Here is a 20843-nt window from a genome sequence, read left to right as displayed (position 1 = left end):
TCTGTCTCTTGTCTGCTGTCCAGAGCCTCCAGCAGCTCTGCCAATACGCGACGATCCATGTCCCGTGTCTGACACCACATGTGACAAAGTGGCTGAGTGGATACAGGTGCAGGGGTGATGCAGTGCGTGAATGAAACAGACTGAGATGATTGTAATCCGGTTTGGAAAGGATTTTATTAATGGTTTCCAGGTCTGGCGACCAAACAATAATCCCCCGGCAATACACACCAATGTGTACTGCACGGGGTAAATAACAATAGGATTGCAGTCCCAAATAATAAACAATAATATCCGCATCACAATAATACAAACACGGTCACCAGTCCTAGGTGCGTGCAGTAGTGCTCGTGGTGGGTGACACAAGTTTATTTCGTGACAGTGGTGAAGTGTTGTTCCGGCTTTGTGCTGGCCCAAGGCGACAGCTCCGGAAACATGTTAGCCGCCCGATAATTCACAAACGAGACAATTACTGACAGACACAAAAACAAACAAAACACTCACAAAACTGTTACGTTCTCTGGGGTATCTCACAGTCCTTCTAGTTTAGAATATAAAACCAAAATGAAGGAACAGAACAGTGGTTAAAGAAACAGGCTTGTAACCAAGAGGTCCCCGGTTCAAATCCCACCTCAGCCACTGACTCATTGTGTGACCCTGAGCAAGTCACTTAACCTCCTTGTGCTCCGTCTTTCGGGTGAGATGTAGTTGTAAGTGACTCTGCAGCTGATGCATAGTTCACACACCCTAGTCTCTGTAAGTCGCCTTGGATAAAGGTGTCAGCTAAATAAACAAATAATAATAATTCTCCATCCCCTTTTATGCTGTCAGACATGACCCCTCGGTAAACAAGTGCAACCGCCTCTCCAATCTGCGGCTGCCACGTCGTTTCCCTTCCGGGTCAATGCGTTATTGCAATGGAGTCTGGCCGACTTCCCTTGAACCCTGGGAAAGAACTGTCAGACCAGCCCATCCAAGGAACTCTGTTCTTGCTGCTTAGCACCCTCACAGGTCAGGAGGGAGATTTACAACCAAGAATCATTGTATTTCTGTTACATGAGGTATCGACAATGACATAATTGAAATCATTCTGCAAAGACAATCGGACAAACACAAGTGCATGGATACGAGACACAAATAAATATGAACAAATAAATGTTGTTTATGTTAATCCATGATAGACCACACATGTACATAGGTGGCGACATTGTGAATTATTTATTATTATTTGTTTCTCATAAAAAGTGACCAGTTTTTGGTTGCAGGTTACAGTAGGCTACATATACAGTGGCTCTCAAAAGTATTCACCCCCCCTTGGACTTTTCCACATTTTATTGTGTTACAACATGGAATCAAAATGGATTGAATTAGGAGTTTTTGCCACTGATCAACACAAATAAAGTCCATAATGTCAAAGTGAAAAATAAAATCTACAAATTGTTCTAAATTAATTACAAATTAATTTGACCTTGCTTTCAGGTCCTGTTTATAAGAAGCAAAATAGCAAACATCCATCAAAATGAAATATGATTCAAAGTTTACTAAACAGACTTTTCTTTTTTTTATTGCTTGGGGATCCAATGGTTTATTCTCCATTTTTAGCAAAAACAAAACGGCAAGAATTGAGTAGTTTGGCAATACCCTGTTTGGATTAACCTGGTAAAAATAGGCTATTAGCTAGATAGATAGCGAGGTCAGCTGCTGATCTTCAGTTCTCCAGGCTCAGTCTGTGGTGAGGTGACATTCAAATTGTGCATTAAGAAAACTCACATAAATATACAAAAAAAGAGATTTTTTTGGTTGAAAAAATAAACTTTATGGAGATGCAAAGGCAGCTCAAACTCTTGAACTGAAGTAGTTTTTCTTAGAAAAAACCAGTATCTGTGGGGTGAGCACTGGACTGGGGAACCTGTTTACATTTTACCTGTTTACATTTTATTTGACATACTGGACAGATGTTTACATTGACCAAGCCACGGTTAAACACATAGTCCCTTGAGGAAATCTGTCACGCCAGCTGGGTAATTATCTAGGGTGGAAATGTCTTGCAGCTGGACAAATTAAATGAGATGTTTTCTTAATAATATGTTCTTGACATTTAAACCAATTTCCTACAGAATGCAAATTACTTGATAATGTTTCTGCTAGTTAGATCATATTCTGTTATCTGACTGATTCACACATCCACAACATGGGATAATAAAAGCTTGACAGCTTTCCTCTGCACAGTGCTGATGGGCAGCAGGGGGCTGTTGGGTACAATTAACTGCCTCCTTTTTCTCCACCAGCACAGCACATCAGCAGACAGGAGAGACTTTGACAAGCTTAATACAGTAATTGCTGGAACACACTGACATTTTTCAGTTCTTGCAAAAAACCATTAGATGTCTTCTTTATAGGGCCAAAGTAATCTTATTGTCATCCCTGTTCTTCACTACCTGAATAAAGTGCCTCAGTATTTTAAAAAGGGTATGTTCTGTTCTGAAGGCTTTGTAAACCAAAGCTTGGACGCAATTCTAAATTTCAGACTAGAAAAAATACGAAACTTCTTGATTTGCTCCTCTACATCTCCTTCCTTCCTCCGCTAATGGAACAAAGCGAGCAGATGTTGGGAGATTAAATGCTCCACTAATAATACTCTTTCATCTTCAGCACAGGCTGCACTTTTTTTTTTCTCCAAAGGCAGAGCTTTATCAATTCCTAGCACAGTAAATGGATGGTTTCTCTTTGCACGGATATCATGTGATTATTCTACAGCACAGTCCTTGACCCTGGCGACATAGCAGCACAGAGTTCATGAGCATTAAAAAAAAAATGGCAGCGATTTAGACAGTATAGCATTATAATGGGGAGAACACACAATCCCCAGTCTTTACTGAACATACACCAATTACACAACTGTAATCAAACAAAGGATTTAAAGCTTATCAGAGTAACCAACAGCTTAGAAATAACCTAATACCGGCTGCCGTAAATGTAACAGTGACATTCATTCCCTGCCACGGCAGTAGCATGACAAAGTAGATCACCTTAACAGATCCACTGTGTGCGCATGTAAAAGTCTGATATAAAGACAGACAGGTGACTCCTAGATTCTGATACTCTCAATAGCTTGTGCTAAAGTATGTCCAAGTTTTAGACCAGACAAATGCCTCCACACAGGTGAATGTCCTTAGTAAGTTTCATCAGAATGTGTTAAGCAGCTGGAAACACACTGCAAAAACTTTTCTTTAGCACATGTTATTGTGAGTATGAGAATCAGGGGGCATATGGATGCATCTAAGCCTGTATGTCAAACCTATATGTCAACCTGTATGTCAGTCTGAGCTTTCTCTTTTGAAGTTGTCGTTGTTGTTTTGTTATTGAATTGGGTTCACCAGTATATGTGAATTCCAATTCTTGGTTTTGTGCATTGCTTTGTAAAACATAAAATATGAATATTTTCAAATTATTCTAAGACCATGGTGCATTATACAGCATACATCAACTAGGTAAACAAGTAGGCTGTGCAGGTCAAGAAAAAATACCACAGATCAGTCAGATTTTGAGATTTAATTTGAAAACTGCATAACAGGACAGGCAGCAAGCAGGGCTTTATGGTAAAGAGGTGAATCTTGGCAGGCAAATAAAACACTGAGACAAGAAAAGTGAAGAACACGAATGGGTGTGGGAAAGTTTGAAGCATTTTTTCAATACAGCACCTGAAAATACTGAAAGGCCTTCTGTAACACATTTGAATACGTTTAAAGCAATAACTAGTCTCAGGTGGATTCTTGCCAGTATTGCTAAAACAGTCAGCTTCATCAGCTGGGCTAACAGAGAAATACCAAATACTGTATACTCAACGCACCACGACTATTTTCCAGTAGAGGCCGTCTGTCACACTGCCTCAACTGAATTATTGACCATAACAGGCATCTTTAAAAGTACAGATATACATATTTGTGCATATATACACAACACCACAATACGTTAACATTAATTCACCATATTCACACAAGTACCACAGTTCCACTTTGTATCTCTTTTTAAGTCAATTCTCCTTCCAGCAATAGCCATGGATTTTGACATTTCCTAAAATTGTTTCCTCTTTCCGCCTAACAGTATTGCTGTATGAACTAATTACAATTAATTACAAATATAAAACAGAAAATAATTGATTGCATAAGTATTCACCCCCTTTGCTATGACACACCTAAATAAGCTCTGGTGCAACCAATTGTCTTAATTAGTCACATAATTAGTTGAATGGAGTCCACCTGTGTGCACTTAAGGTGTTTCACATGATTTCAGGTTAAATACACCTGTCTCTGGGAGGTCCCACAGTTGGTTAGTACATTTCCTAACAAAAACTACATCATGAAGACGAAGGAACATTCAAAGCAAATCCGGCATAAGGTTCTTCAAAAGCACCAATCAGGGGTAGGATATAAGAACATTTCCAAGGCATTGAATATCCCCCGGAGCACAGTAAAGTCTATTATTAAGAAATGGAGAGAATATGGCACAACTGTGAATCTGTCTAGAACAGGCCGTCCTCAAAAACTGAGTATCCGGGCGAGAAGGGCACTAGTCAGGGAGGCCCAAAGGAGTTACAGTCTTCCACGGCTGAGCTGGGAGACACTGTGCATACGGCAACAATAGCCCGGGTGCTTCACAAAACTGGCCTTTATGGGAGAGTGGCAAAAAGAAAGCCATTGTTGATAAAAACTCACATCAAATCTCGGCTAGAGTTTGCCAGAAGGCATGTGGGAGATTCTGAGACCAAGTGGAAGGAGATTCTATGGTCTGATGAGACCAAAATAGAGCTTTTAGGCCTCAACGCTAAGCGCTATGTTTGGCGCAAGCCTAACACCGCACATCATCCTGAGAACACCATCCCTACCGTGAAGCATGGTGGTGGCAGCATCATGCTATGGGGATGCTTCTCTGCGTCAGGGCCTGGAAAGCTCTTGAAGATAGAGGGCAAAATGGATGCAGCAAAGTACAGAGAAATCCTGGAGGAAAACCTGCTGAAGTCTGCAAGAGACCTGGGACTTGGGAGAAGATTCATCTTCCAGCAGGACAATGACCCCAAACATACAGCCAAAGCCACACTGGAGTGGCTTAAAAACAAAAAGGTCAATGTCCTGGAGTGGCCCAGTCAAAGCCCGGACCTCAATCCAATTGAGAATATGTGGAAAGAGTTGAAAATTGCTGTTCACCAAAGGTCCCCATCCAACTTGACGGAGCTTGAGCAATTTTGCAAAGAAGAATGGGCAAAAATTGCAGTGTCCAGATGTGCAAAGCTGGTAGAGACTTATCCAAATAGACTCATGGCTGTAATTGCTGTCAAAGGTGCCTCTACCAAATATTGACTCAAGGGGGTGAATACTTATGCAATCAATTATTTTCTGTTTTGTATTTGTAATTAATTTAGAACAATTTATAAATTTTATTTTTCACTTTGACATTATAGACTTTTTTGTGTTGATAAGTGGCAATAACTCCTAATTCAATCCATTTTGATTCCATGTTGTAATACAATAAAATGTGGAAAAGTCCAAGGGGGGGTGAATACTTTTGAGAGCCACTGTAACTTAAGACGTAAGTAGGGTTGCCTCCATTTTTTGTAACTGTGCCTATGATGAAATGATCCAATCTGACATTTTTATAAGATAATTTATTATTGTAAGTTACACTGCAGCTAAAAACTTATAGAAATCAATTTAACCATAATTATGAAGCGTGCATGGATAGTATGAGATAGTGTAAAAAGAGAACAATGCACCAAAATAAATAATGAGGGAAAGAATAACCTATGAATATAAAATTGTATTGCAGTTGTGATGATAGTTCTGTACCTGTCTGAAGATTCACATTCCCCTAATTGTACCAAATCCAATAACCATCATGTTAATGAAAGTCCTGAAGCTCAGCTGTTCTGTTTCCATGCATCCTGATTGTAAAGATGACCCACAACACATCTTATTACCAGGGTAGGTGTCGTCTTCTTTTTCTTTTTTTAAAAAATGGCGATGCATTCATGGTAATTTTGCTTCTGTTACTCAGCATTACAAATATTTATTGTTAATGAAATAATCTTACATATTAAAATGTTCTAACATGAACATACTTATGTAAACGACAATGATAAAAAAACAAACACACTGGGCCAAATCTGTACTACAGCGCAACGAACACCACAAGGTTTGTATTAGGTTAAGCTAGATACCTTGTAAGGTTGTTGTCCTTTATTTTATTATATATTTGTGTATATATGGGAAGCAGTGTGGAGTAGTGGTTAGGGCTCTGGACTCTTGACCGGAGGGTCGTGGGTTCAATCCCCAGTGGGGGACACTGCTGTTGTACCCTTGAGCAAGGTATTTTACCTAGATTGCTCCAGTAAAAACCCAACTGTATAAATGGGTAATTGTATGTAAAAATAATGTGATATCTGTATAATGTGAAATAATGTATAATGTGATATCTTGTAACAATTGTAAGTCGCCCTGGATAAGGGCGTCTGCTAAGAAATAAATAATAATAATACAGTAGCTTACACACTGCCTACTATTGCTTCTCCTATTAGGTATTTTTCATGGGCTTTTATTTTATCCATAAACAAACATAATGACGTTATCCGTCCTGTATGTCGAGGATAAACCAAAAGATTCCATCACCTGAGAAAGAAATGCAATTACAAAAAATCTAACTTAAAACTAAATCTGTTTTTTTCTTCCTCCTTTCTTCCTTTCATGGAATGACTACATGCGCCTCTAACTCAAGCTATAGGGTACTTAAAACTAGGAGCAAAACCGAATAGTCAACTAGAAATGAATAGAAATGTGACCTTGACCTCAGAAACTGGTAGTCGACTAACCACACGTCTTGTGATTGTGAAGCATGCGGTTTTAGATGGATGAAGCAGTTGCAGTTGCAATGCATTAACATATAATAGATATTTTCCAATTTTAGAAAATTAATATTTAAAAAACAATTCCAAGCATTTTTAAATATAGTGCACAAACTGTGTTATGAAACAGTACATTTACAAATACAGCACCAGACATTATCAAATACATGATTAGTTAATATAAATGGCAACCAATCGACCTATTTGACTGTTCTATAAGTAGTTGTTCTACTCCTAGTTAAATTTGAATCTAAATTATTTTAAATTGTAATTTATCTTTCTCTTTATATACACCTCAACAGGAAAAACTCACATCCTATTCATGCTTAATTTGTAAAGAAAGAGGTGCCAGGGCGCAAGCAATGACAATCGGAGAAATAATCCTTGAGGAGGTCCAGAAGCATTTAAACTAAAAAGGAAGGGGACAGAAAACAAAAAAAGAAGGGAGACCACATCAAAACAAGGTCAACAACTCAGGTAAGACAGCTATTAAATGTATTTATCTTAATGCTAGAAGCCTCAGAAACAAAATGTTAGAACTTGACAAATGACTGCTTCCTAACAAAATTTGTCAAGGCACCGACTAGAGGGGAGGCTTGATTTAGTCTTTTCAAATAACGAAGACAGAATAACTAAAACAGAGGTCAGACAGCCATTGGCAAACTCAGACCACAACATGGTCTCATTTGAAGTGATTTTTAAAACCCAAAAAGTAATGACTAAAGCTAAGGTTTACAATTTTAGAAAAGCAAACTATGAAGGTATGAAACAGAGACTAACAGAAGTAGATTGGAGTAAAACAGAGAAAACATCCACATAAAAAGGATGGCTGTTTTTTAAAAATGTAGTACGAGAGGCGCAAAACAATTACATCCCAAAAGTAGACAAATCTAAATCTAAAACAAAATGGCCAAAATGGTTTAATAGATCAATTAAAAAAAATATTCAGCAAAAAAAAAGGCACTTTACAGAGCATTTAAAAGGGACCAAAAACAAAGTACACAGAAAGAGTACTTGGAACTGCAAACACAAGTCAAAAAGGAAGTTAGAAAGGCCAAGACAGAGATAGAAATATAGAAATCAACATTGCTAAGGGGGCTAAAACCAATTCCAAAATGTTTTTCCAATATTATAACAGCAACAAAACATTCAAAGAGGAGGTTAAATATCTAAGAGACATAAATGGCAAAATCATAGATGAAGAAAAAAAATATATATATATATGCGCAAAAGTTTTAGGCAGGTGTGAAAAAATGCTGTAAAGTAAGAATGCTTTCAAAAATAGACATGTTAATAGATTATATTTATCAATTAACTAAATGCAAAGTGAGTGAACAGAAGTAGAATCTAAATCAAATCCATATTTGGTGTGACCACCTTTTGCCTTCAAAACAGCATCAATTCTTCTAGGTACACTTGCACAAAGTCAGGGATTTTGTAGGCATATAGTCAGGTGTATCATTAAACAATTATACCAAACAGGTGCTAATGATCATCAATTCAATATGTAGGTTGAAACACAATCATTAACTGAAACAGAAACAGCTGTGTAGGAGGAATAAAACTGGGTGAGGAACAGCCAAACTCAGCTAACAAGGTGAGGTTGCTGAAGACAGTTTACTGTCAAAAGTCATACACCATGGCAAGACTGAGCACAGCAACAAGACACAAGGTAGTTATACTGCATCAGCAAGGTCTCTCCCAGGCAGAAATTTCAAGGCAGACAGGGGTTTCCAGATGTGCTGTCCAAGCTCTTTTGAAGAAGCACAAAGAAACGGGCAACGTTGAGGACCGTAGACGCAGTGGTCGGCCAAGGAAACTTACTGCAGCAGATGAAAGATACATCATGCTTACTTCCCTTCGCAATCGGAAGATGTCCAGCAGTGCCATCAGCTCAGAATTGGCAGAAAACAGCGGGACCCTGGTACACCCATCTACTGTCCGGAGAAGTCTGGTCAGAAGTGGCCTTCATGGAAGACTTGCGGCCAAAAAGCCATACCTCCGACGTGGAAACAAGGCCAAGCGACTCAACTATGCACGAAAACACAGGAACTGGGGTGCAGAAAAATGGCAGCAGGTGCTCTGGACTGATGTCAAAATTTGAAATATTTGGCTGTAGCAGAAGGCAGTTTGTTCGCCGAAGGGCTGGAGAGCGGTACACGAATGAGTGTCTGCAGGCAACAGTGAAGCATGGTGGAGGTTCCTTGCAAGTTTGGGGCTGCATTTCTGCAAATGGAGTTGGGGATTTGGTCAGAATTAATGGTCTCCTCAATGCTGAGAAGTACAGGCAGATACTTATCCATCATGCAATACCATCAGGGAGGCATCTGATTGGCCCCAAATTTATTCTGCAGCATGACAACGACCCCAAACATACAGCGAAAATCATTAAGAACTATCTTCAGTGGAAAGAACAAGGAGTCCTGGAAGTGATGGTATGGCCCCCACAGAGCCCTGATCTCAACATCATCGAGTCTGTCTGGGATTACATGAAGAGAGAGAAGCAACTGAGGCTGCCTAAATCCACAGAAGAACTGTGGTTAGTTCTCCAAGATGTTTGGGCCAACCTACCTGCCGAGTTCCTTCAAAAACTGTGTGCAAGTGTACCTAGAAGAATTGATGCTGTTTTGAAGGCAAAGGGTGGTCACACCAAATATTGATTTGATGTAGATTTTTCTTCTGTTCACTCACTTTGCATTTTGTTAATTGATAAATATAAACTATTAACATGTCTATTTTTGAAAGCATTCTTACTTTACAGCATTTTTTCACACCTGCCTAAAACGTTTGCACAGTACTGTGTATATATATATATATATACAGTGCCTTGCGAAAGTATTCGGCCCCCTTGAACTTTGCGACCTTTTGCCACATTTCAGGCTTCAAACATAAAGATATGAAACTGTAATTTTTTGTGAAGAATCAACAACAAGTGGGACACAATCATGAAGTGGAACGAAATTTATTGGATATTTCAAACTTTTTTAACAAATAAAAAACTGAAAAATTGGGCATGCAAAATTATTCAGCCCCTTTACTTTCAGTGCAGCAAACTCTCTCCAGAAGTTCAGTGAGGATCTCTGAATGATCCAATGTTGACCTAAATGACTAATGATGATAAATAGAATCCACCTGTGTGTAATCAAGTCTCCGTATAAATGCACCTGCACTGTGATAGTCTCAGAGGTCCGTTTAAAGCGCAGAGAGCATCATGAAGAACAAGGAACACACCAGGCAGGTCCGAGATACTGTTGTGGAGAAGTTTAAAGCCGGATTTGGATACAAAAAGATTTCCCAAGCTTTAAACATCCCAAGGAGCACTGTGCAAGCGATAATATTGAAATGGAAGGAGTATCAGACCACTGCAAATCTACCAAGACCTGGCCGTCCCTCTAAACTTTCAGCTCATACAAGGAGAAGACTGATCAGAGATGCAGCCAAGAGGCCCATGATCACTCTGGATGAACTGCAGAGATCTACAGCTGAGGTGGGAGACTCTGTCCATAGGAGACAACAATCAGTCGTATACTGCACAAATCTGGCCTTTATGGAAGAGTGGCAAGAAGAAAGCCATTTCTTAAAGATATCCATAAAAAGTGTTGTTTACAGTTTGCCACAAGCCACCTGGGAGACACACCAAACATGTGGAAGAAGGTGCTCTGGTCAGATGAAACCAAAATCAAACTTTTTGGCAACAATGCAAAACGTTATGTTTGGCGTAAAAGCAACACAGCTCATCACCCTGAACACACCATCCCCACTGTCAAACATGGTGGTGGCAGCATCATGGTTTGGGCCTGCTTTTCTTCAGCAGGGACAGGGAAGATGGTTAAAATTGATGGGAAGATGGATGGAGCCAAATACAGGACCATTCTGGAAGAAAACCTGATGGAGTCTGCAAAAGACCTGAGACTGGGACGGAGATTTGTCTTCCAACAAGACAATGATCTAAAACATAAAGCAAAATCTACAATGGAATGGTTCACAAATAAACATATCCAGGTGTTAGAATGGCCAAGTCAAAGTCCAGACCTGAATCCAATCGAGAATCTGTGGAAAGAACTGAAAACTGCTGTTCACAAATGCTCTCCATCCAACCTCACTGAGCTCGAGCTGTTTTGCAAGGAGGAATGGGCAAAAATTTCAGTCTCTCGATGTGCAAAACTGATAGAGACATACCCCAAGCGACTTACAGCTGTAATCACAGCAAAAGGTGGCGCTACAAAGTATTAACTTAAGGGGGCTGAATAATTTTGCACGCCCAATTTTTCAGTTTTTTATTTGTTAAAAAAGTTTGAAATATCCAATAAATTTCGTTCCACTTCATGATTGTGTCCCACTTGTTGTTGATTCTTCACAAAAAATTACAGTTTCATATCTTTATGTTTGAAGCCTGAAATGTGGCAAAAGGTCGCAAAGTTCAAGGGGGCCGAATACTTTCGCAAGGCACTGTATATATATATATATATATATATATATATATATATATATAAAAATTTTTTTTTTTTTACAAAGGAGGACACGGACAACATGCCCCACATTTCGACCTGTTCCTATCCAGTTTTAAATAACTTTAGCATAACAGAGGCAGAAGTGTTAAAGGGACTAGGAGCTCTTAAAATAAACAAATCCCCTGGGATGAGGTCCTCCCAATAGTACTCAAAGAAATGAAAGAAGTTATTTACAAACCGCTAACCAAGATCATGCAACAGTCTCTTGACACAGGGGTTGTACCGACAGACTGGAAAATTGCAAACGTAATACCTATCCACAAAAAGGGAGACAAAACCGAACTACAGACCAATAAGCCTGACTTCTATTATATGTAAACTTATGGAAACTATACTAAGATCCAAAATGGAAAATTACCTATATGGTAATGGTTTATTTAGAGTTCCAGAAAGCTTTTGACAAAGTCCCGCATAAAAGATTAATTCTCAAACTGAATGCAGTAGGGATTCAAGGAAATGCATGCACATGGATTAGGGAGTGGTTAACATGTAGAAAACAGAAAGTACTGATTAGAGGGGAAACCTCAAAATGGAGCGAGGTAACCAGTGGCGTACCATAGGGATCAGTATTAGGTCCTCTGCTATTCCTAATCTACATTAATGATTTAGATTCTGGTATAGTAAGCAAACTTGTTACATTTGCAGATGACACAAAAATAGGAGGAGTGGCAAACACTGTTGCAGCAGCAAAGGTCATTCAAAATTATCTAGACAGCATTCAGAACTGGGCAGACACATGGCAAATGACATTTAATAGAAAAAAGTGTAAGGTACTGCACACAGGCAATAAAAATGTGCATTATAAATATCATATGGGAGATACTGAAATTGAAGAAGGAATCTATGACTTTATGTTGACTCAGAAATGTCTTCATCTAGACAATGTGGGGAAGCTATAAAAAGGCCAACAAGATGCTCGGATATATTGTGAAAAGTGTTGAATTTAAATCAAGGGAAGTAATGTTATAACTTTACAATGCATTAGTAAGACCTCACCTAGAATATTGTGTTCAGTTCTGGTCACCTCGTTACAAAAAGGATATTGCTGCTCTAGAAAGAGTGCAAAGAAGAGCAACCAGAATTATCCCAGGTTTAAAAGGCATGTCGTATGCAGACAGGCTAAAATAACTGAATCTATTCAGTCTTGAACAAAGAAGACTATGCGGTGATCTGATTCAAACATTCAAAATCCTAAAAGGCATAGACAATGTGGACCCAGGGGACTTTTTTGACTTGAAAAAAGAAACAAGGACCAGGGGTCACAAATGGAGATTAGATAAAGGGGCATTCAGAACAGAAAATAGGAGGCACTTTTTTACACAGAGAATTGTGAGGGTCTGGAACCAACTCCCCAGTAATGTTGTTGAAGCTGACACCCTGGGATCCTTCAAGAAGCTGCTTGATAAGATTCTGGGATCAATTAGCTACTAACAACCAAACAAGCAAGATGGGCTGAATGGCCTCCTCTCGTTTGTAAACTTTCTTATGTTCTTATGTTCTTAACACATTGCGATTCTCTGTCCCCCTTTATGCCGTCACACATGACCCCTTGGTAAACGACTGCAACAGTCTCTCCAATCTGCGGCTGCCACGTATGTTCTTAATAATACCGTTCTTATGAACCGCACATTCAAAATCATAACAAGTTTATTTGAAAGAGCATGTACTAGTGTCAGATTTTATAATCACATATTCTACATCATAGACAAAGTAGTAGTATATGCAGAAAAATTAATTAAAGGGAGGGTGGGGAAAGAGTGGGAGGCGAACACTATGTATTTTGCACTTTTTTTGCTCTGTGTATATGTACTATTATTGTTTGTTATGGTTTGGTATTTAAACGGTTTAAAATGAAATAAAAAGTGGAAAGGCATTCAGATGACTCCAGAAGGCCGACATTGATTAAAAAAAAAAAAAAAAAAACAAACATACACTGCCCCTACACATACATTGTTTTGACCCATGGTCCGCACTGTAATAGCTTGCCATATCTATCATTATCAGTGCTGTGAATTCAACAGAACTGTAGAGACTTAGAGAACTGTAAAAAACAAAAAACAATTTAGGCTAGATAGTTGTTAGCTTGGTTTGTTTTTATTCTCTATTAATTCAGTTACATTCATTGAAAAACGGGAAGAGAGAACCAGAGAGTTGTTATTGTTTTTATATTTTTTTGAATAAGGGAAGTTAAGGTAAAGTTCCTGCGTGGAGTACAGGCAGGCATGAACATGTTTAATTTCAACAACAACCCTAAATAACACGTTGTTCCTGTTATTAAGCAGTAGTAATAATCGGAAGCAGTGGTATTTAAAAATAAGTTTTCACTTTAGTGAAGTAGGCTACAATATTGTTTTTTTTTCATGAAAAACTTGTTGTTTATTGAAATTAATGTTCAGCTTTCATATTGAAGCTTGTGTACTACTCATTCAATCAAGCCAAGTAGTGTAAGAAACTGCTTGTATCGTTCAAGATGTTTTTCAAAGCAGGCAAACTTATTTGTATATAAAAACAACAATAGAGTTGCAGTCCTTCTTTCGCAGCCAGTGTCATCTTCATGGCATGTAGCTGAAATGTAAACTAATTAAATGTCCCTGGCAATGGACTATGTTGAGAATTTTAAGAAAACGCATTTGCGAGCAAAACATTTTATGACATTTTTAACTAGCTGAAGAGGTGCCCGGGCTATGCCTCGTCAAGCCCAGAGCCTATTTGTAACCACTGATCCTATTTGTTCTGCACAATCCTATTCATAGTGCAAATATTGTATTATTGATTGATTGATTGTCTTGCACTGAAAATTTGCTCCACAGATCTCTAAATACCTGTCCTGCAAAAACTTTAGATTTGGTCTTCCAATAGACAGAGCGGTCTTGAGAAAAGCATGCCATAAGATCAGCAAACCATCAGCAAACAGCAGGAAATAGGGTTAGCAGCACTATAAATCATAAGATACCATGCAATAGTATCGTGCCTCTTCCTTAAGCCTCCAAAAGCTTTGATACTGTTCAGATATTAAACAATTTAAAAAATAAATTTCTCATCAAGTTTCCTTAATTTATATATGAAAATATGTAACTAAACTCAAGACAATTTTGAGGTATGAGAACACTCCTAACTGCAGCGGAAATAAATATTTTTAAGCCTTCTCACTTGTACTAGTTTTTGTATGTGTTTTTAATTACTGTGTCAGAGACTATTATTGTTCAAACAGAAGCACTGTAGATCCTCATGCACTTGGCCCAGGTGTCAGGAAATGCCAAACGACATTATTGTTTTAAAGAAGCATTACCATTTAACAATAGCCTTCCTACAAAAAATCCAGTATTCTCTTAAAGATCATGGAAATTCTAGGCATGGTGGTTATTGTTAACAAAAACATAACATCCTGGGAGCTTAATAAGGGGAATTGCATCTCTGATGGATTTGTTTGTAAACGTGAAGTAAAAATGAAGGAATAATTAAACTATTAAACAATAAGGTGATAGTTACAAAGGGCCTAGTTGAATGAATTGTGCAGTTATTTTGTGAGGACAAAGTTGATATTTAATTTGTGATCTAAGCCAAACTAAAACCTAGGACTCCAGAAGTGAAAGGCATATCAATTACTGTTCTCAATGTACAAAACCTTGTTTACCGTCAGTATTACAAAACCATTTTAGTAGTTCAAGTAATCTGAGATTCTGAAGAAAATGTCTTTAAACATTTCACACATTATTAAAAAAAAACAGTGTAATAATGGTCAGGTTTGTTTCTTAGTATTACAGTGTTTGTTCAATACAATGTACTCTACTGAAACGATCCAGTAAACTATATAAAACTATAGTTTGCTGTTTTGTGGGCAGCCCGGATGGAAGCTAATGTAATATCAGAGTTAGACTTTTGATTACTTATAAGGGATTCACATTCTAAAAATCCATTAATTTAAAATAACAGTTTAGCCTTCTATAAATGACAAACGTGCCAGTTTAAAGAGACAAAACAAAACACCAAAAACTCATGTTTTCTTTTTACAACAGTACGTCCTTTAAAGGTCTTTCCGTAACCATAACAAAGGAACAAATTGCTTGGCCACATCCCCTGATATACCTTCAGCCACTCTCCCTTCGGTAGCAAGTGCAATCACATATCCTCCAATCCATACATCGCCTTCCGCATTAAGGTGATGACTTCTGGTATTGTGACTCCGCCCCCTTTCTGGATGGCCGACTTCCGACTGACCCTGGAATGAACTGTCAAACCATCCAGTACGGGGCACACTGTTCCTGTTATACCGTGCCCTCACAGGTCGGGAGGGAGATCGTTGACTAGGATTCATTCGCTCTCTGTCACACATGTAGATTATTATTTTTATTTCTACTTAGAACTATTTTAATCGTGGGTACTCTACACTTGTCTTGAAAGGTCTATTTTTTTAACAAGGCAGACCAACTTGTTGCTGCATTTGTTTTTTATTTTATTATTTCTGGAGGCACGATACGCTGACTCAATTTTTTTTTTTTTAAGGCAATGATACTTAAAATAAGTAAGTATCATCTTAAAGAAGACTCAAAAAGAGTGTTTCGAATTTGTAGATATAAACTCGGGTTCAAGCACTTTAACAATTTTAAGTCGATGGATTCACAATACAACTGAACAAAATGTAGATGTGGCATGGTTCTTAGCAGCAGGATATGCTTTTGGGGTTTTGTGTTAGTCATTAGACAATACAAGTCACTTACCCTGTTCAGAATCCAAAACAATCTTTGACATCATGGAGCGTAACACCGGAGCAGGCATAACGGCAAAAAGTAAAGGTAATCTCACTGAAAAAAATAAAATAAAATGATACATTTATTTTGCTTTGTTTGCAGATGTACAGTAATGTATGGTTTGCATTAAATTAAATGTATTTACTTAATGTCTACTGTTATTTTCACTTATCAGAAAGCAACAAAGAGAAGTCAGTAATAGTGTACTAGGATAAAGTGAAGCCAATTAAACATTATCCCAGGGCTATTTCAGAGTATATGAAAAATAACCCAAACCTTTATATAAGGTTCCTTATATTAGACATAAGATCAGTATTATACAATAATAATTATTAAAAGCACCAGTCATTTTTTTTTTTACTGTGCAAGACACCAGAATCTCTTACTGTATATGCAAATAGTATTATTTTAGATAAAAAAGCAGTGCTTAATTTATATTATTATTTTATCATCTAAGAGCTCCACCAGCCTAATCGAGCATAACCAAAACAAAAGAAGCATTTCAACTTTCATATATGTAGAGCCAATTACGAAAGTTTTGTCACAAGCTGCATCGGGTGTAAAAAACAATTCTCCCTAACTGACAAAGAGAACTTCCTCAAAATGATGGGTCTTGTGACTCAAGGATCCTTTAAAAGTTATCAAATACTTCCCAACCTGGGAGGAATTTGAACTCTAAAAACCTGCACTACTAATAAATGTACAACACAGCTTGACTAAAGGTTTTAAACAAATCAAATAATGCCTGGTCAGTCTGCTGCTACTAAACCTGCGTGGTGTTGTGACACATAGGTCTAGAAAGGAAAACAATAGCAAAAATAATTTGCAGTGGCATAATTAAAGTGCAATTACCTACCTAGAAACATCAGCAGTGTGGTTTTGGCAAATGCAGTCATTAACATTCCTGACATGACCGACAGGAGTCCAATTAACACAATGTAAATGTCATCGAGGCAGAAAGACAACAAGGAAACACCAGCAAAACTGGTCAAGAAAATTAATGTGGAAAGAGCAGAGCCATACCCAATTAGGATTTCACTCCAGCATAAAGGAGTATTCAATTCGTAAAGAATGAAAATAGACAGGCCGCCAATGTTTGCGAAATTATAAAATGAGAAAGCTAACAGCAAAATGATAAAAATGGTGTTTCTTTTGGCACTGGATGCTGCAAAGAGCAGATACACTCCAAAAAACAGCTGTTTCAAAGGGCTTGGATCAGGCCCTTGTAGGTGGCTGATAGCAGGTGTCTTGACGGTCTCTTCCAGGAAGAAGATAACATATATAATATTAAGGCAGTGAAGCACAGCTGTCGTTAGAAATGGCCAATTAAAACCCATTTCCCTTAAAAAGTAGCCAGTGGACAGAGAAGCTATCCCAGATAGCAGACCAATAACCATGTCAACCAGAGCCATACGAATATTTTTTTGCTTGGCATTATCACACAAGTCAGCCACATATGAGAAACAACCTCCCAAAAGCGTTCCAAATCCACCAAAGAGTGAGCTTACGAAGGAAGCTACTAAAAGTAAGTACAGATTCAAAGTAAAGAAAGACACAAAAAAGTATGCTAGGGAGGAGACAGTAGCTCCGATGAGAGGAAGCAGTATAGTCATCTTCCGTCCCCGACGATCGCTGCGTGCCACCAGGATCAAGGTAACCAACAGGCTTGGGATCAGTGAAAACAAATCAGTGTACAGGAAAAATATGGAAGCTGCCTTCTGCACAACCTGTAAAAGAGAAAAACAAAAAAAGTATTCATGGTTATTTGTTTTTATATTTCATGTTTGGACATAAGTTGACCGCCAACATTACTGACCTCCTGCCCACTGGTTACGTTGCTCTTGTTGGGAGTGCAGTCAGAAGAATTCTCACTGCCTGGATAACTGGAGTTAGTCAACTCCTCCCACAGGCGGCGGTAGACAAACTGCTGCAGCAGTGGAGATGCCATGAAATAAGCAAAGGCATAAATGGCAACAACTGGCTCCACAAAAAAAAGTCGCTTCATTCTTCCACTTTGGTCAGACCCACTGTGTAATAAAAAAGGACAATAAACTATGTTAATCAGACTGTTTTACTTAGAGTTACTGAACACCTTTTAGTGTTTACAATAAACGAAACACTTACAATTGCTTTCTCCTGGGCTACATGTATTATCAAAATATATTTTTTAAGAACAGTTGTTTTGATATTTTTTATATATATTATATATATATATATATATATATATATATATATATATATATATATACACACACACACACACACACACACACACACACACACGTCATAAATCTACTGAAGAATGAAACTGAACAAATTATCAAATCTTCAATGTGACTCGACAGAAGACAAAAACACACCATGAACCCTCCGGCACTTGTCTCCATATAAAATGCATTTGCTGCATCACTGAATCACTGACGCAGGTTTCTGGTCCTGCACGAAACCTGCCATGTGAAGATGGTGTTGTGTATAATAAGTATCAGCATTGAACATGTGTCAAAAGACAGGTCTGCGTAGTGCCGGTTCTGCTGGTACTAATTTGGCACGTACACTGTTTTAAGAAAGATTATACAGTGCAACTGTGCTGTGTTGAGGGCGGTGGAAAAAAAAAAAGTTAAGTTCTATTACAGTTCACTAAATAAAAAAAATAAAAAATAGTTTGCAATGGTGTCAGTTATGTTGTAAAAAAAAAAAAAAGGCAAAAAAACACATTCAGAGTTTGATACATCATACTGTTACTATATCACATAGATTAGGCTACGTAAAGAAGTTCCAAGGGACTGGGAGTTAGTTGACTTAAACTACCAGGAGTTCACTAATACCCTGGCAAAATAAGGGTTTTCTGGCTACCAACAGTAAAAAAAAGTATGACCGAGTCCAAAATGTTATTAGCACACAAACCTGCTATTTCCAAGACCCAATGATTCAGACATGCTTCAAACCCAGGATATGATTTGATGCAACAAATACCAATAGTGATTTTTGAGACTTTGTAAAAACACATTCCAGTTTCCAATAGCAAACACATACAATAATGGTACACAGATACATTTTTTTGTGTAGGGCTGTGGCAAACTACTCAAGTGAGTGCAGGTGTAGGCTATGCAGCAGTGTGGAAGGAACAGACAGACAACAATTTACAGGTGCAAGGGTGTTTATTGATGTTTCGATGTCCAGAGCCTTACGGCAAACAACTGTAAATAATAAATGCTGTAAAGTGATACAGTGGCTTGTATCATTTTGTTTGTAATCCCCGGGTTTGACCCGTAACCAAAAAGTCCCGTTTACACCGACACGTAACTCAAAACATATACACAGTTCCTACAGTGAGTGAATTAGTGCTTGTGGTGAAAAGTTTCTCAGTGAAAGGGAAGGGCTGGTGTCCGGGTTTAATGCTGGCCTGCGGCAACAGCACCGGATAGGTGTTAGTAGTCAAAAACAAACAGTTTACTAGACAAACTAACAAAACACAACACTCACGTTTCTCGCAACACAGGGTCTCCTTCTAGGTTGTTTCTAACCATTTACAAAGGAACAGATCACTTTCACTACGACCCCAATTTATATCCTCCCTCATGACTCCTTGGTTAACGAGCGCATCCGCTCCTCCAATCTGAGGATGCCACACCGTTCAGGTACCGTAGCTCCGCCCTTTTTCTAGATGGCCGACTTCCACCTACCCATGGGAATAAATTGTCATGCCATTTGGTCCAGGGTACTCTGTTCCCTTTACACAGCACCCTCACAGGTCGGGAGGGAGATCTAACACCAAGAATCATTCGATTTCTGTCACAAGAGCAAAATTAGTAATATGGGCTAGGTCTAATATAAGTAAAATAAATTAATAAATATACTAATCAATATGCAACGGGTAGCCTCTCATTTTATGCAAAAAGAAAGATGGCTTTTAACTTTTAAGTCCAAAATTAACTGTGTGAGTTGTTTGTTCCTAGTTTTGTAACATTATGGTTTTATTAGATTTGTCCTGCAATTTCCATCCAAATACAAATTACAAACAAAAAAAACCCAACAATAAGCCTATTTGAAATGAAAAAGCAAACATTATATTGACATATTAAATACATATTAAATACAGCAAGGCCCATATCAGTTTATTTCAGTGGTCAGCTACTGTACAAATAGCGGTACAGCATCCATTATATTTTTGTGAACCATTTCAGAATGTCGAATTTAAAACTAAAGCTGCACAACTAGAATATCATAATGATTATTTTTCAGAGTCTTGTATAGCAACATCGTGCAATCCTAAGGAATATTACTGCACTTCCCCAGTGTCAGACTCAGCAGTGAATGCACACACCCACATGGTAGATGGCTCCCCTATCACAAGCATTAATACCCTGTATCTTTCTAAACAAGGGATTTAGGGGAGCTCCCTAATAAAAGATGAATCTCAAAACAATAATTGTGTGAATATAGTAATTGTTACAGCTGTGTATAATGGTATTTAAAACAGGATTCATTTATCCACCTTTTAGATATCCACCCTTAATCTGGTCCCATCGCAGTTGGATACGCGATGGATTACTGTACTCAAAAACGGATTGTGCTACAGACTTGTGGGGGGTATCATTTTATTGGAAATCGCATCGCAAATTCAAAACAGGTTCTTTGCAGTGTTATATGCCCTAGTATCACTTCATCTTCCTCAACAGGCTGTACAAGTTT

At 38.1% G+C, this 20843-nt stretch overlaps 1 protein-coding gene across 4 annotated transcripts in view; it reads right to left on the bottom strand.

Annotated features, from left to right (window-relative positions):
• The window catches only part of slc46a3 (solute carrier family 46 member 3), a 46455-nt gene that overhangs the window by 13447 nt on the left and 12165 nt on the right, over nt 1-20843 (bottom strand). For all 4 annotated transcript variants that reach the window (XM_034008598.3, XM_034008599.3, XM_034008600.3 and 1 more), the window contains 3 exons: nt 17968-18178; nt 17008-17878; nt 16122-16205 (listed from right to left, as the gene is read on the bottom strand). In XM_034008598.3, coding sequence (XP_033864489.3) covers nt 16122-16205; nt 17008-17878; nt 17968-18156 — 1144 coding nt within the window. In that variant the 5' untranslated portion in view covers nt 18157-18178. The remainder of the gene's footprint in view (nt 1-16121; nt 16206-17007; nt 17879-17967; nt 18179-20843) is intronic.

The sequence above is a fragment of the Acipenser ruthenus genome, chromosome 9, assembly GCF_902713425.1.
Source record: "Acipenser ruthenus chromosome 9, fAciRut3.2 maternal haplotype, whole genome shotgun sequence".
Lineage (NCBI taxonomy): Eukaryota > Metazoa > Chordata > Actinopteri > Acipenseriformes > Acipenseridae > Acipenser > Acipenser ruthenus.
The sequence above is the reverse complement of the archived record's forward strand: the minus strand, read 5'-3'. Positions and strand labels throughout refer to the sequence as shown.